We start from the raw sequence: 18033 nt of genomic DNA, 5'->3' as shown, positions 1-18033 counted from the left end.
ACACATAAAAAATTAAATAAAACTCTATTTTCTAGCTGCCCCTAAAAGTACAATAATGAAATAGAAATGTTCACTGGCAAAACTAATACATTATTATACTTGGGTGTGTAATTATTATTAAGACACTGACTGCAATGTAAAAGTATCTGAATATCAGAAAACCACTGGCTTTATTTTACAAAATTCCTGAGACAATATATAAGAGTGTTGATCTTGAAAAACCCATGGCACTGTGGCTGAATTCTGGGAAACAGCCAAAAAATATTTTTTAATAAAAATCAAGTTTTGACTAAAGTTGAGTTTGTCTGCCAATAATATACAGTGTGTTCAAAAAGTATTCAAACACTTAGATATATTTAATATAAAATGGATTTAATTAATTTACATTAAAAATGACAATGCAAAATCTTTTTAAAATAAAATTAACCTGTAGTGTCTAATTTAGATAAATACTAAGGCACCCCAATTGAGCTCAGGTTCATCCTGTTTGATTATTATCTTGAGATAATCAGAACTTGACTAGAGTCCCTCCGTGGCAAATTCAATTGATTAGACAAGATTTACAAAGGCACATATCTGTGTGTGTATAAGGTCCCACAATTAACAGTGCATGTAAAACAATAAAACCAAGCCATGAAATCGAAGGAACTCTCTGTAGACCTCCAAGATAAAACTTAGTCTGTGCAAGAGGGTAAAAAAAACAAAAACAATTCTAAAATGGTAAATGGCGCACTTATCCAAAGTGCTTTACACTGTGTTTCATTCACCCATTCTCACACACACACCAATGGTAGCAGAGCTGCCATGCAAGGCGCTAACTTGCCATTGGGAGCAACTTGGGGTTCAGTGTCTTGCCCAAGGACACTTCGTATGTGGAGTCACGTGGGCCGAGACTCGAACCACCAATCCTACGATTAGTGGACAACCCGCTCTACCACCTGAGCCACAGCCGACCTAAAGGTTAGAATGTTCCCAGGACACAGTGGGAACTACCACGACTCTTCCTAGGGTTGGTCATCTGGCCAAACTAGTAACCAGGCTAGAAAGACCTTGGTCAAACAAAGAACTGAAAGACCACTCTAACAGGGCTTCAGAAGTCCACCACAAAGAAGTTAAAACCTGCCAGGAAGACAACCATCTCAGAAATACCCCATCAATCAGGCCTTTATGGTACTGTAGCTATATGCAAGCCAGTCCTGAGTAAACATCATATGTCAGGCACATAAAGGACTCAGAGAGAGAATGAGAAAAATAATTCTCTGGTCTGATAAAATAAAAATTAGACTCTTTGGGCTGAACTCAAAGCTATGTGTGGCAAATTGCTGTAATTGCTGCCAAAGGTGCTTCAACAAAGAACTGACGAAAGTATATGAATACAGTAACTAAATGAGATATTTCAGTTTTTATAAATTAGCACAAAAAAAAAAAAAAAAAATCTTATTTTTGCAAGGGTTGGGTTATTGTGTCAGTTGAATCCATTTTAAATTAAAGCCATAATACAACAAAGTGTGCAAAAACCAGAAGGGCTCTGAAAACTTTCCGAAGTACTTCGACATCTCTATTGTAAGAAACAGAAATATTTTTCACCAAAACAATGTGGAAGTGTTTTTATTTAGTGTGTGTCTTGGTGTCTCCCTGCAAAGATCCTGTTGTGTTTGGAGGCAGTGTAACAAATGCAGCTGTAAATGCAGTCAATCTGTCAAAGTGTCTAAAACCTCGCTAGCTAAATGTGTCTAATTAATCAGATCACTTAAAAGTCAGATATCAACTGTCAAAATGTATGCGATGCTCCTTTGCCATCATAATTAAGGTAACAATGGACAAACTTATAAAAATCTTAAGACGACCTAATAAAAACAAGAAATTCTGCCAACAGAACAGACATAACTGAATGAATATAGGATGATTTCTCTACTGAGGTCTCCACAGACAGATTAGTCAAGTGAAGCGATGGCAAAAAGACTCATGTTTAAATGCCATGACTTTTACCTCATGTGACGAGAGAGACTAATGAGGATGATGCTTATAATCAAATTATTTACAATTTCGGCAGTAATGCTGTTTTTTCAATATGTAAATCAGGTAAATGTAAAGGCAGTCTTTCAGTGGAATTGGAGGTAACTAGATTTGGAAAATCTGGTTCTGATTGAAATACATCCAAAAGATAAACATATTTCAGTAAAAAAAAAAAAACTAAAAAAAAAAAAAAAGAAATATAAAATGTAAAAATCTAAAATGTCAATTTCCTCATATGAAGGGTTTTCTCTAGACCACCACACACATGTGAATAAGAGATGCACATGTTAACTGCTGCAATCTAAATTGATCAAAAGCAGATCGTTGGTCTATTAGCTACATACTACGCAATCTGTAAATAACACTTTTTTTTTTTTTTTTTTTACATGTTTTAAATCACTCAAGCTTCTTTCCATGTGAACTGAATACAGTATGTGGCACAAGCACCAGGCAGGCTCACCCTGATTGAAGAGTTTATGAGGACATGCCTTTTTCCATATATGAAGACGATAAATCATTTGATAATTCGCCCAGGATTGTGGGGCAGTCTAGAGTTAAGACAGAGTCTGTCAGTGTTGTGATGTATAGGCTCTATATGACAATGTGTGTGTCGTGTACATAATAGAGAGGTTTGATATCAGATTACAGGCTACAGATCGATCACGCAGATCATATTGGCTTGACAGCGGTGCGTCGGGTGTGAAATAGCTGTCATGCAGCCATAATTACTGCTGGAGGAATGAGAGAAGGAGAAAGAGACAGGGGAAAAAAGAGACGGGGGAAAAAAGAGACATGGAAACGGAAAAGAAAGAGTGAAAGAATTAAGAAAATGTACAAAAGATGTTGTATGTTTGTGAACAAGGATGTGCTGTAAAGCTAGCGTGTAAAAAGTTTTTTTTTATTTATTTAAAAACAATTGACAGAATCTTATAAGGAAGTCTGAGAATGATGGATAGGAATGGGATCATCTAACTTTGATGAGCCAAAGCATAACAAATTCAGCCTTGGCCACTTCTTTCAGTTTGATGTCTATCTTCCTTCAACGTCCATTTTCAATTAATTCAAAGTGTCTGATCGATTACATACAGACCAGAATGAACTGATCCAAAATTGTGTGATTCGTCTCAGTTTCCAGCATAACCCACTGAACTATGTGAGCGTCATGCCAATAGCACTCAGGCACAAAACATCCTGCATTTAATAGTCTTCCAAGGACAAGCTGATTCAGGGTCACTATCTGTCTCTGTTTAGTGCTCCAAATATTCAGATCTGTATCTGTTTTCGGATTTCAACCTGTGGCCTAAACCAGAAATTGTTCAGAGAGCTAGAAATGCCAGCACCATCAGCATTGTTTGTAATTTCTCGAATTCATAATGGCTCTCTAGTGGTGTAATTGATGCCTTTATATATATATATATATATATATATATATAAAGGCATCAATTACACCACTACAGCACCTTTGCCTTTTTTGTCCCCATTTTCCCGTTTTTCAACATTTTTTTTCTTTAAACATGTCATTATTTATCTTGCAGCTGGCTGGCTTTTATTTAGAGTTTTCTAAAATGTCTTTGGAGGTAATGAATAGGAAAAAGATCAGGAACCAACAGCGTGGAAAATTAATGTATGTCATGATTTATAACTCCATGGACTCAATGTAGACACTGACTACACCATGCATCACAGACAATCCTGTCTAAAATCCCAGACGGACCTCATTACCAGACGATCATTTAAGCAAGGACTCATTTTACATACTTTTGATTTCTAGATCAACATGCCACATTGTCTGCTTCTGTAATTAATTTTTTGTTGTTGATAGCAGGGGGCATTATTTCCAGTGCTGCAGGACAAGATTTAAACAGAATTTCATGATTTCCAAGCTCAAATGCACACTGTTCAACTCACCACTTAATTATCAGGTTTAGTAGGTGTGCTGCAGCATGGTGCCGCCTATTATTTTCATAATTAGCTTCTTACTATTGTTTTTTTACCAAAACATTTTTGTTCTGGGGTTCCCCCCCACAACAAGAATCTCTCAATTTCTTTATTCTGATATTTAGCAGGAAAACTGAGGTAAAATTGAGTAAGTAGATTAAATCACTTGTAAATTTGGGCAGCAGGGAACCTGGTAGACTACTGTATTCATCTACAATTTGTTCCCAGTTAAATTACTGAACAAAAAAATGCATGGACCATAACAAAGTAGCAACTGAAACAAAAGTCTGAATCGAGTGCACGCTTAAGGTTCAGAAAAAAGACTTTAAATCACTAACTTTAGAAAACCAGTGTGTTTTATTTGCTTTTTTATAACATGGATTTTACAGGCATAGATGTAAATGTGCGGTAAGTCAGAAATGTAATATGCAGCACTTTTAGGTGGTGACAAAAAAAAAGGTAATTCACTAACATTTACTTGTGTGGTTCTTTGCTTCCAAGTTGTGCATAAAAATCGTGTAACGCAAACCTAGCTGTGGATTATGTAAAGGATAATCCACAGCTAGGGTTGCGTTACACGATTTTTACCACAAACAGGGTGGTATGACATGACACAATGCGAAGCAGATTATTTTCATATAATTGCATGGTCTAGAATGTGTTATACAAGGTGCTTACACACTAAACCTCCTCCATAAACGTTAAATAAATGTGCCCAAACAACAAATTTCATCAAATCGACGATTCTACATTTTTCTTTGTTTCTTAAAGTCTGTTTATTATTCATCTTAGAATATGTGGTGCTTCCACTGTACAAGTCCCCGTGTATGAGCTGTTACTATAGAAACAATAACATAATAGAACAAGTGCATTAATATTAACCTATCGCTCATATTACAGCCGGAACTACTTTCCGAGCCGTGCAGTTATGTGAAAATAATGACCACTTTCTGGCCAATCAGATTTGAGAATTCAACCGGACTGTGGTAGAAATCTAAAGAACTTCATTGATAATGGACTAGACACAACCAGGCCTGACTACTGCAAACCCTGTTCAATAAAATCAGAACTTAAATAGAATTTTTTCAACAGCATGAAGTTGGTTAAAAGGTCTTACACAGTAACACAGTATGCCAAAACTGAAATCCAGAAATGGTGAGGAAGAAGGTGATTGAAATCAATCAATCAGAGCTATTTCAAAGGCTCTGGGACTCCAAAGAACCACAGTGAGAGCCATTATCTCCAAATGAAAGAACTCAGCACAGTAGTGAACCTTCCCAAAAGTGGCCGACCTTCCAAAGCATAGAAAGTCCTAAAAAAAAAATTTTAAAATGAAAAAAAATAAAAACCCTTGTCCTTGTCCAGGAAGTAAGTGAAAGACTGATGTCCAGTTATCACAAGCTTGCATAAAGGTTGCGGTTATTGCTGCTAAAAGTTGACACAAACAAATTTTAAGTTTAAGGGGGCAATTAGTTTTTCACATTGGTGATAGGTGTTGGGTAACTTTTTTTGCTTCAATAAAAAAAAATACAAAATAAAACCTGTATTGTGTGTTTACTCAGGTTGCCTTTGTTTTATATTGTATTTCATGTGAAGATCTAAAACTATTTAGTGTGAAATATACACAAAAACAGAAGAAATACTTGTTCACAGCACTGAATGTTGCAATGTACCTGTAATTCAACAGGGAATTAGTTAATGTACTTGTAGTTCAGTGAGGAAAAAAAAAAATTCTCATGGAACAAAAAAATCTTACAAGTCACTGTAACCAAATTACACAGAATTACTAGCCTAGTTATAAGGCTGTAAAATACAGGCTTCATAGAATGTGTTAGTGGGAAAAAAACACCATTTTTGTGTAAATCCTTCAACCAAAAAATAAAATTTAATCCACTACTTTATGAGCATGGTATATTTAAGAACAGATACTTTCCTGGCTCAAATATTATATAAAAGTTAAAGTTAACCTCCAAAAGGTCTAATAAGTTTCTGTAAAGTTTTTTAATATCCAAGCACGTACTCAATCTTTTTGAGTGAGATTTTAATCACAGGGAGGGTTGTGTGTGTGTGTGTGTGTGCGCGTGTTTGTGCGTGCGTGCATGTGTGTGTGTGTGTGAGCAAGACAAAGAGGGCAGAATACAGGGCAGTTAGATTAAATGATGAATAAAGGATGTGAAACACATGCTCATGCTTTCTTCTCCTCCATGACAATACATTCGTTTCTCAGATTTGTTTTGTTTCCCGCAATCCAGGGCAAGACCCTGATCTGAAATGAATGGATGATTACTTTTGTTTATTCAATCAGCGTTCAAGACCAAGAAAGACTATGAGATCTGTTTATCATCCTTCAAAGCAAAGTTCAAAATTCATCCATTAAACAGCTTGAAGCTGTTGTGGTGTTCTCTTATAGTTACATTTAGCTAATGTATGCACTACAGTCCTAAATATTCATTAGGAATGCATTAGAGTTCATCTTGTTTATGCTTCCTGTTTGCATTTTAAACACTTTAATGGCACTTGCCATTTCACTGAATAACTACTCCACTGCTAGCGTAAAAGACAGTTTTGTCATTACTTCAGTAGAAATGGAGATAACGTAATATAGCCAATTATAGTGCAGGCCAGTTTTTTTGTGCTTTTACTACCATAAAAAGTCACTAGACTTTTTTTTTTGTGTTTTTTCTATGGTCTGAAGTAGGGCTGGGCGATATGACATTATAACATAAATTATGTCACAATATGCTTTTCTGTGATACTGGTAAACTTTTTTTGTATGTTTTTATTAATCAATGTAATTACAAAAGGACTTTTTGAAGCAGATTAAAAGGTAAAATGTAAAAAAATAGCCAGATTATTATTTTCCTTTTCAGTGTTATTTATTTGTTTGTTCGTTTCTAAATAAAATGCCATATATATATATATATATATATATATATATATATATATATATATATATATATATATATATATATATATATATATATATATTATAGTATAGACATTAAATAAACTATCATTGAAGTTGTTTTTCTAATGCAAAAATGTAAAAACTGAATTTATGTCAGTTTGTGTGTATATAATCTTAAAATTGTAAAATGTTACACTATTTAAGGATTTCTTTTCAGTGTTATCTATCCATTCATCCATCCATCCATCCATCTGTCTGTCTTACTATTTATCTAACAATCTATCTACAATCTACCAAAATATCACAATACATACCGTCTATCAAATAAATGCCTTTGAGAATCGTGATAATGTTTTTGTCATATCCCACCCACAAACTAAGCCACTCCATTAATGAAGAATGGATTTTGATTATTTCTTAGGAACTGTGTAAATAAAGCAGAAGCTGGTCCATGAGAGAGCACCCCAAAAACCTACAGTAATTACAGAAATTAAGAAAGGAACTGAAATAATGAAAACAAAAAAGAAGGTTCATGGGAGGAAATGAGTGGCTCCACCAGCAATACTATAACTACTTCCATTATTAGTTGGTTTGTTCAGATGTTGCTCCAGCTGTACTGTGTACTTACCCATACTGTCATGTGTGTTTATATGTCTCACATATGTAGTAATCAGTGCACTTTATGTAGGGCTGTGTATAAAGTCTCTGTATTGTCTTTTATGCACCATGGCCCTGCACACAATTTTGTCCTACTATATATGGATGATGATATGAACTGATTTGCCGCTGTGTTTAGTACTCACCCACGGCCAGCAGCGGCTGGTAGTGCTGGATATTTTTAGTGGTTAAAGGAGGACACATGCGCAAGGAGAAGGGTGGCAGGGGCAAACCAGACAACAGCCCTGTCAGTAGGAACTTCAGCTGCACCTCCTGCTGCCCCACCATGGATACAGGAGGATCAACACCCGAGATCAGAGTGGGACCTGAGGGAAACAAAAGATATGTTAAGGCATTTCATTACTTAAAGATCCTTGGATAAGAAGTGAAAAGAAATAAACAGAAAATGAAATGAAAAGAAGTCTTTTGGATGAGTGGTAAAACCTTACTTCCATTAGCATCACCTGTTAGCAAGCACCCAGGTAAAAACTTCACAAAATATATCACACTGAGTACGGTCCAAAGTCCAACAACTAGTAAGTAAATAACAAACTGATACAGATTGGTGATTACTGAGATAATATCATTCAAGATTACATTATTTTTAACCAAGATAAGTCTGATCTAACACTACATCTAATCTAATACCGCTCCACATGATGGAGGTTCTGATTTGATCTAACATTATGTCTGCTCTAACACTTCCTGATGACAGACATTCTAATCTGATCTAATACCTCATCTGCTCTAACTGCATCTAATAGAACAGATCTAATACAGCATCTGATCTAAAACAATGTCTGATCTTTAACTGAGGCTGATCTAACACTAATTCATTTGACAGAGGTTCTGATCTTTTCCAGTATTTGATCTAACACCCTGTCTGATGTAACATAGCCTCTGATCTAACACCCTGTCTGATGTAACATAGCCTCTGATCTAACACCTTATCTGATAAGACACAGCATCTGACAATACACTATGGCTGATTTAACACAGCATCTGATCTTACACCGCTCCACATGATGGAGGTTCTGATCTGATCTAACTCCCTTGTCTGAGCCAACACTGCATATGATCTAACATTGTGCCGAATCGAACACTAAGTCTGATCTAACATGACATTTGAACATGCATGGTGCCTGGTCTAACACCGCTACATATGATGGAGGTTCTGATCTCATTTAACACCATGTCTGGTCCAACACAATGCCTGATCTAACTCCACCTCTGGTCTTCACTTCCTCATGACAGAAGTTCTGATGTGATCTAACCCTGTCTGGTCTAATATGGTGTCTGATCTAATTCAGTATCTGATCTAACACCTCCTCTGATCTTACACTATATCTGACCCAACATTTCCTCATGACAGAAGTTCTGACCTGATCTAACCCTGTGTCTAATTTAACATAGCATCTGATCTAACACCATGTCTGAGCTTACACTGAGTCTGATCTAACATTTCATGACAGAAGTTCTGATGTGATCTAACCCTGTCTGGTCTAATACGGTGTCTGATCTAATTCAGTATCTGATCTAACTCCTCCTCTGATCTTACACTATATCTGACCCAACATTTCCTCATGACAGAAGTTCTGACCTGATCTAACTCTGTGTCTAATCTAACATAGCATCTGATCTAACACCATGTCTGAGCTTACACTGAGTCTGATCTAACATTTCATGACAGAAGTTCTGATCTAATCTATTCCAGTGTCTGATCCAACACCCTGATCTAACATAGACTCTGAACTAACATTGTATCTGATCAGACACAGCATCTGATCTTACATCATTTCAAAAGCTCTGAATTGATCTAACCCCGCATCTGATCTAACACAGCATCCAATGCCACTCCACATGACCGGTCTTATCTGATCTTAACAGGATTTCATCTGTTTGAAAAATAATTATATGAAATTGAATTCAACCTGGATTATCCTCATCATTTTTAAGAATTGTTGCATTGTCATATACTTCATTCAAGTGGTAACATGTATATTAACACACAGCAATATTTTCATCATCATGACAGATGTGCAAAAACAAGGCATATGATTATATTCAGAACAGGTGGTAATGTGGAGCAGAGCACCACAAATGTAAAAAGAAAGTAGGGTATTCCAGTGTATTCATTATCAAGAGGTATGGTTAAGTCTGTCAATGAGATATCCAATCAAATGAACTCCTCTCAATCCATTTACCGTAATTTCCGGACTATAAACCGCTACTTTTTTCCACACGCTTTGAACACTGTGGCTTAAACAATGATGCGGCTAATTTATGGATTTTTTATGGATTTTTTATGGATAATTTATGGATTTACGGGCTAACGAGCTTCATGCCGCCAAAACATTTAGCCTCGTCACATGGGGCCAATGAAATTACCAAACAGGTCACAGTGGACCAATGAAACTGTTCGAATTAAATCAAACGCACTCACACTAAATTCTTCAGATTAGTCATTTTGCGCTTCATGCACACACCCTCATCATGGAAAACACACAAAGAAATGCATATGATGTAGCTTTCAAGTTAAAGGCAATCGATCTGGCTGTCGAAGAAGGAAACTGAGCTGCTGCACGAAGTGGGTGACGAAGTACCGGAAATTCTGAGGCTGTTCAATTCCGACACTGAAGAAGACGACTTTAGTGGTTTTAGTGAGCAGAAGGAAGATGAAGATAGCCATCAATGAGTTTTCCTGGTAGGCACCTGTATTTTTAAATTTTTTAACAAGCCGTGTTCCAGGCACTGTTCGGAAAAAAGCATTTACAGTACGTACTTAATTAAAAGTTTAAAAAATCTTTCTGTGTAACATCTTTCTGTGTAAATATCTCATGTTACAACGTGGACACCTGCGGCTTATAGACAAGTGCGGCCCATATATGTACAATTTTTTTTTCTTTTTAAAGTTACTGGGTGCGGCTTATATTCAGGTGCGCTCAATAGTCCGAAAATTACGGTAAGAACCGAGTGTTCACAGTGCAGCATGGTGACAATTGCCTAGTGACATATAACTAGATTCATTACAATAAATATGTTTAATAGTTACTTTCCAAAACATAAGCCAAAAAGCTTAGTCAATTGAATTGAATGCTTATGGATTGATGCATCATAATTATGGCAAAATGCATTACAAGAAAAAATGTGTTGTGTAAAGAATAAAATGACTGAAAAAAAATGGGTGTTAAGACACGACAGGACAAGGCTTAAAGCTGTGTATGAGGTTAGCGAAATGTCATCTTATCTGTGTGAGTGCGCTAAGAGGGGATTAAGGGAGACAGTAAAAGCAATTTAGATCAAAATGGGTTTGAATATTCAACAGATTTTGACTACTAAATAGTATTACAGTATCACACCAATGTTTGAGCCCTCCACCCACATTAATTTCTCAATACAAAAATAGCAAAAGTAAGTACAATACAAATTTTAATGGTATATACAGTATCTCACAAAAGTGAGTACACCCCTCACATTTTTGTAAATATTTGATTATATCTTTTCAAGTGACAACACTGAAGAAATGACACTTTGCTACAATGTAAAGTAGGGAGTAAAGCTTGTATAACAGTGTAAATCACTTAGGGGTGTACTCACTTTTGTTGCCAGCGGTTTAGACATTAATGGCTGTGTGTCGTTATTTTGAGGGGACAGCAAATTTACACTGTTACACAAGCTGTACACTCACTACTTTACATTGTAGCAAAGTGTCATTTCTTCAGTGTTGTCACATGAAAAGATATAATCAAATATTTACAAAAATGTGAGGGGTACACTCACTTTTGTGAGATACTGTATACATATACATAAAATTTATTTTTCTTCCCTAATACACACACTAAAAAAACTTTCAGTTATGGACTTGGACTTTAATCTATATTAAAGGGAAAAAAGAATATAAATAATAAAAGCAATTTGATGAAAATGCTACAAACAGCAACAATTCCAGATGCCACTAATGGGATTTCATAGTCTAGTCTGAGACCCAGATACACAAAGAAAGATGAAAGATTACAAATGCGATAATGATCACACAGAGTGTACACACTATACTACACACACAGCTTCTATAACCTTAGGGCAAATAGAAAGATGTATCAGTTCTTTAACAATGATGGAAAAAAATATATAAATATATATAAAAAGGACAAAAGAGCCCTCCGTCTCTGAGAAGGTTATCAGTATTGGGCCAGCAACTGGAACAAAAAGATTTAGAGAGGGGGAGGCCATTGTGGACAAAGAGAAAGAGAGACAGAGAGCAAGTGAGAGTGAGAGAGAGTGAGAGTGAGAGAGAGAGAGAGAGGGAGAGAGGGAGAGACAGAAACCCAAAGGCTCACTTGGAGCGGTTTGTCATTACATAACTGAACGTCAGTAAAAGAAGACCACCTGTAATATTATATCTTCAGTGAACAAGACTAATTAGGCAGGGTTTACAGGAAAATATGTGGAAATACTTGTGTCTTAAAGGCTGACAGTCTCTCAATTCTGCCAAACGAAAAATGGATATATGTCGATTTTTTTTTAAACCAGTAAAGGGGTTGGAACTGAAAGAGTAACATCCTCTCATTCTGAGCAGGAAAACAAGGTGTGTAAATGTCTATATGAGTTCCAGTTTACATGAACATGATATGAGCAGAGCATAAGGAAAGATAATGTACTTTGCATGGCACTGTAGCAGCTAAACTCATACAATGACAGCTTAGCTGTGCTTGGCTAGCGGCACCAAAGTTAGAAAAGTTTTACATTTTATCGGTCTGGTAGTCCAACAAACACTGACAACACCCAAGGTTTTATGAAAATCCAACTTTTCCAAGGTTTTGAAAGTAACGTGCATGATCCAGGCTGTCCAAAACATGAGAATGTTTTATATTAAGCGCTTCAAACAAACTCGTAAGTGTATTAACGTGGCTGGTCGTGTCAGATGCCGCGACAGATGTGTGTGCTGTTTAATGTGTTCTAGACGTATTTTCTTCAGCGCAGAAATGACATTTTTACATTTATATCCTTATCTGTAAATGTTAGAAATTCACGCCAGTATTTCCATTTTCATAAAGACTCGTGCTGATAGCAAGTGAGTCTTCATTAAACTTCACTGAATGAGTGAGTCGTCGAATGTGCGTCAATCAAACAGCGCGCAATAGAAAGGAAGCACAATAACTCTGATTAAACAACATATTTTGATCAAATATGTTGTTTGATGCTATATTTAGAAACAAAAGTAATTGTGCTTTTATGAGAGCAGTAACTGTAATGGGGTTATAACATGTAATTGTACACAAATGTAAGAAGTGTCATATATTTACAGAATAAAGTAATATGGTACCTGTGTTCAGATGACTAAATGTGTGTTACTGAAGAACATTCAACCTCTTACCAGTTAACACTTAGTTTGTGTGTTTTGTTTTTCTTTCTTGGCATTTTTATATAGTGTAACTTCTGCTGTAAAGCTTGTGGACAATCAGCTGTTTTTCTGTTTTCAAAATACAATTTTTTTTTTTAATCCTTTGCACAATGTATAGCATAGCCCACATAGATACATTTAATATCTCTTTCATAGCCTTAAATTTGCACAATGTTTGAAGAACAACACTGGGCAGAATGTGAAATAACATGTTTTGTTGAGGAAAAAAAAATGCAGAAAATAAAAATTGGCCTTTTAATCCAACTAATCAATTAATCAAAGAAAATAATCAACAAATTAATTGATTATCAAAATAATCGTTAGTTGCAGCCCTAGTAATTGGTAATCTGTAATGGATTACTTTTTCGAGTAACCCAACACTGCCCCTTACACTGATATTATTAGTATAGATCTCTAAGTTATAATAAACTGCTTCCAGTAAATAGGAACATACTTTTATTCATATTAGTATTTAATATGTAATCTTGTTTCCGAAATATAATGTATAACTAGAAGTCGCAGAACATTTTTACGTCGAGCATCTATATGTTGTGTAGAAGGTTCAGGCTGAGGTTGGTCTCAGCAAGGCAATCCTTTATGTTCAGAGCTATGTTTAATTTTTAGATTAGACCTACAGTGCGCATACATACATACATATACATATATATATATATATATATATATATATATATATATATATATATATATATATATATATATACACATACACACACACACACATATACATATACACACACACACACACATATACATATACACACACACACACACATATACATATACACACACACACACACATACATACACACACACACACACATACACAGTGAGGGAAAAAAGTATTTGATCCCCTGCTGATTTTGTACGTTTGCCCACTGACAAAGAAATGATCATTCTATAATTTTAATGGTAGATTTATTTGAACAGTGAGAGACAGAATAACAACAACAAAAAAAAAACAGAAAAACGCATGTCAAAAGTGTTAGAAATTGATTTGCATATTAATGAGGGAAGTATGCAAAACATGACTTAGTACTTGGTGGCAAAACCCTTGTTGGAAATCACAGAGGTCAGACGTTTATTGTAGTTGGCCACCAGGTTTGCACACATCTCAGGAGGGATTTTGTCCCACTCCTCTTTGCAGATCTTCTCCAAGTCATTAAGGTTTCGAGGCTGATGTTTGGCAACTCGAACCTTCAGCTCCCTCCACAGATTTTCTATGGGATTAAGGTCTGGAGACTGGCTAGGCCACTTCAGGACCTTAATGTGCTTCTTCTTGAGCCACTCCTTTGTTGCCTTGGCCGTGTGTTTTGGGTCATTGTCATGCGGGAATCCACGACCCATTTTCAATGCCCTGGCTGAGGGAAGGAGGTTCTCACCCAAGATTTGACGGTACATGGCCCCGTCCATTGTCCCTTTGATGCGGTGAAGTTGTCCTGTCCCCTTAGCAGAAAAACACCCCCAAAGCATAATGTTTCCACCTCCATGTTTGACGGTGGGGATGGTGTTCTTGGGGTCATAGGCAGCATTCCTCCTCCTTCAAACACGGCGAGTTGAGTTGATGCCAAAGAGCTCCATTTTGGTCTCATCTGACCACAACACTTTCACCCAGTTGTCCTCTGAATCATTCAGATGTTCATTGGCAAACTTCAGACGGGCATGTATATGTGCTTTCTTGAGCAGGGGGACCTTGCGGGCGCTGCAGGATTTCAGTCCTTCACGGCATAGTGTGTTACCAATTGTTTTCTTGGTGACTGTGGTCCCAGCTGCCTTGAGATCATTGACAAGATCCTCCCGTGTAGTTCTGGGCTGATTCCTCGCTGTTCTCATGATCATTGCAACTCCACGAGGTGAGATCTTGCATGGAGCCCCAGGCCGAGGGAGATTGACAGTTCTTTTGTGTTTCTTCCATTTGCGAATAATCACACCAACTGTTGCCACCTTCTCACCAAGCTGCTTGGCAATGGTCTTGTAGCCCATTCCAGACTTGTGTAGGTCTACAATCTTGTCCCTGACATCCTTGGAGAGCACTTTGGTCTTGGCCATGGTGGAGAGTTTGGAATCTGATTGATTGATTGCTTCTGTGGACAGGTGTCTTTTATACAGGTAACAAGCTGAGATTAGGAGCACTCCCTTTAAGCGTGTGCTCCTAAACTCAGCTCGTCTGTATAAAAGACACCTGGGAGCCAGAAATCTTTCTGATTGAGAGGGGGTCAAATACTTATTTCCCTCATTAAAATGCAAATCAATTTATAACATTTTTGACATGCGTTTTTCTGTTTTTTTTTGTTGTTGTTATTCTGTCTCTCACTGTTCAAATAAATCTACCATTAAAATTATAGACTGATCATTTCTTTGTCAGTGGGCAAACGTACAAAATCAGCAGGGGATCAAATACTTTTTCCCTCCTCGCTGTATGTGTGTGTGTGTGTGTGTGTGTGTGTGTGTGTATATATGTATATATATATATATATACACATATACATACACACACACACACATATATATACACATACACACATTATATATATATATATATATATATATATATATATATATATATATATATATATATATATATATATATATATATATATATAGGCAAGAAAAAGTATGTGAACCTTTTGGAATTTCATGGTTTTCTGACTGAATTTGTCATAAAATGTGATCTGATCTTCATCTAAGTCATGGGTATTGACAAATATAATGTGCCTAAAATAATAACACAATAAATTCTGATCCCTCATGTCTTTATTGAACACACTCATTCAACATTCAAAATGGCAGTGGAAAAAGTAAGTGAACCCTTACAATTAATAACTGGTTGACCCCCCCGACCCCCCCGCCCCACCCCTTGGCAGCAATAATCTCAAGCAGGTGCTTCCTGTAGCTGTGGACCAGACCTGCACATTGTTCAGGAGGAATTTTAGCCCATTCTTCGTGGCAGCACTGCTTTAACTCTGTCATATTCTTTGGACATCTCATGTGTATGGCTTTCTTCAAGTCATTCCATAGCATCTCTATTGGGTTGAGGTCTGGGCTCTGACTTGGCCACTCCAAAAGGCAGATTTTGTTTATCTGAAGCCATTCTGTTGTGGACTTGCTCCAGTGTTTTGGGTCGTTGTCCTGTTGCATCACTCAACTTCTACACAGTTTCAGCTGACGTACAGACATTCTCACATTATCCTGAAGAATTGTCTGATATACTTGGGAATTCATATTCCCCTCAATGACTGCAAGCTGGCCAGGCCCTGATGCAGGAAAGCAGGCCCAAATCATGATGTTTCCTCCACCATACTTTACGGTTGGGTGGATGATTTCATGATGATATGCCGTGCCCTTTCTACGCCAGATGTAGTGCTATGTGGTTTTTCCAAATAGTTCAATCTTAGTTTCATCAGTCCACAAAACATTTTGCCAGTACCGCTGTGGAGTGTCAGTGTGCTCTTTTGTAAACTTCAGGCATGCAGCAATGCTCTTTTTAGTAAGCAGTGGCTTCCTTCGTGGTGTCCTGCCGTAGATATCCTGCTTGTTCAATGTTTTACGTATTGTAGACTCATGAACAGAGATGTTAGCTAGTTCCAATGATGCCTTCAAATCTTTGGCTGTCATTCAGGGTTGTTTCTTTACCTCATTGATGAGTCTTCGTTGTGCTCTTGGTGTCATTTTGACTGGGTGCCCACTTCGTGGTAGAGTAGCAACAGTCCCAAAGTGTCTCCATTTCTAGAATGTTTGCCTAACTGAAGACTGGTGAATTTCTAAAGTCTTTGAAATCACTTTGTAACCCTTGCCAGCTTTATGTAAATCAACAATTCTTGATCGTAGATCCTCTGAAAGCTCTTTTTGGCGAGGCATGGCTAACATAAGCGTGTGCTACTTGGGCAGCGCAAACTCCAAAAGTTTGAGGGGTTTTTATCAGTCAAAGTAGCTGTAGTCCACACCTCCAAACTCATTTTCTTAACGAGACTCCAGGTGTGCTAAAACCTGACTCCAATTAGCTTTTTTGAGGTCATTAACTCAAGGGTTCACATACTTTTTCCACAGGCACTATGAGGTTTTTTTGGGTGGTTCTCAATAAAGACATGAAAGATCAGAATTTTTTTGTGTTATTATTTTAGACACATTATATTTGTCAATACCCTTGCCTTAGATGAAGATCAGATCACATTTTATGACAAATTTACTCACCAAACCATGAAATCCCAAAAGGTTCACATACTTTTTCTTGCCACTGTGTATATATTATATATACACACACACACACACACACACACACACACGTGTGTGTGTAAATATATATATATCCATGAATATTTTCATATTTTAAAGTGTTACAGAATCATAACAAAACTGTGTAGTGTTTAAATAGTATCTTTTTTAGACTGCTTGAGGAGTTTCAAATGTTCTCCCCATGCCCCCATGGGTTTCCTCTGGGTTCTCCTGTTTCCTCACACCTCCCGAAAACAAGCTGACAGGTGAACTAGTGATGCTAAATTGCCTCTAGGTGTGAATGAGTGTGTGAATGTGTGTATGAGCATAATGTCCTGTGATGAACTTCCAATCAGGGTGTTTTCCTGTTTCACACCCAGTGTTCCACGGATAAACTCTGGATTCACCGTGACCCTAGCTGGGATAAAATTGTTACTTAAGATCAATAAATGAATGACTGTACAAACCCCCCCCCCCCCCCCCCCCCCCCACACACACACATGTATTCAGAGAAATCTTTTTTTAATGGATATTCATCTCTATTTTCCACAGTTTCTCTGCTGTTCCATCAACAGGCTGCTTGTGAGGAAAAACTACTAATCCCTAGTGCATGATCATAGTGCAAGAATTGTTGGAATGTAGTCGGGGAAAAATAACATGGTATTAGACTGACTAGCTGTTTCTCTGTATGTTTTTTGGCATATACTGTCACCTAGGTTGTGCCCGAATATCCCTACTACACAGTAGGCAAAAATCAGTACACGTTAAGGTACAGTAGTACAGTAGCATGTCTGAATTTTCAGTACTCATAAAACAGTAGGTAAGAAATACCCAGATGACCTACTGCTTCTGCTGAGATTCTGCAGTATGGAGCCAGTGGATA

General features: G+C 36.9%; 1 protein-coding gene across 2 annotated transcripts in view; it reads right to left on the bottom strand.

Moving 5' to 3' along the window:
* Positions 1-18033, bottom strand: part of wdr11 (WD repeat domain 11) — a 128756-nt gene that overhangs the window by 83241 nt on the left and 27482 nt on the right. For both annotated transcript variants that reach the window (XM_017464559.2, XM_053679497.1), the window contains one exon: positions 7666-7845. In XM_017464559.2, the coding sequence (XP_017320048.1) occupies positions 7666-7845 (180 nt within the window). The remainder of the gene's footprint in view (positions 1-7665; positions 7846-18033) is intronic.

The sequence above is a fragment of the Ictalurus punctatus genome, chromosome 3 (genome assembly GCF_001660625.3).
Source record: "Ictalurus punctatus breed USDA103 chromosome 3, Coco_2.0, whole genome shotgun sequence".
Taxonomy (NCBI): Eukaryota; Metazoa; Chordata; class Actinopteri; order Siluriformes; family Ictaluridae; genus Ictalurus; species Ictalurus punctatus.
This window is presented reverse-complemented; position numbering and strand designations above follow the sequence as displayed.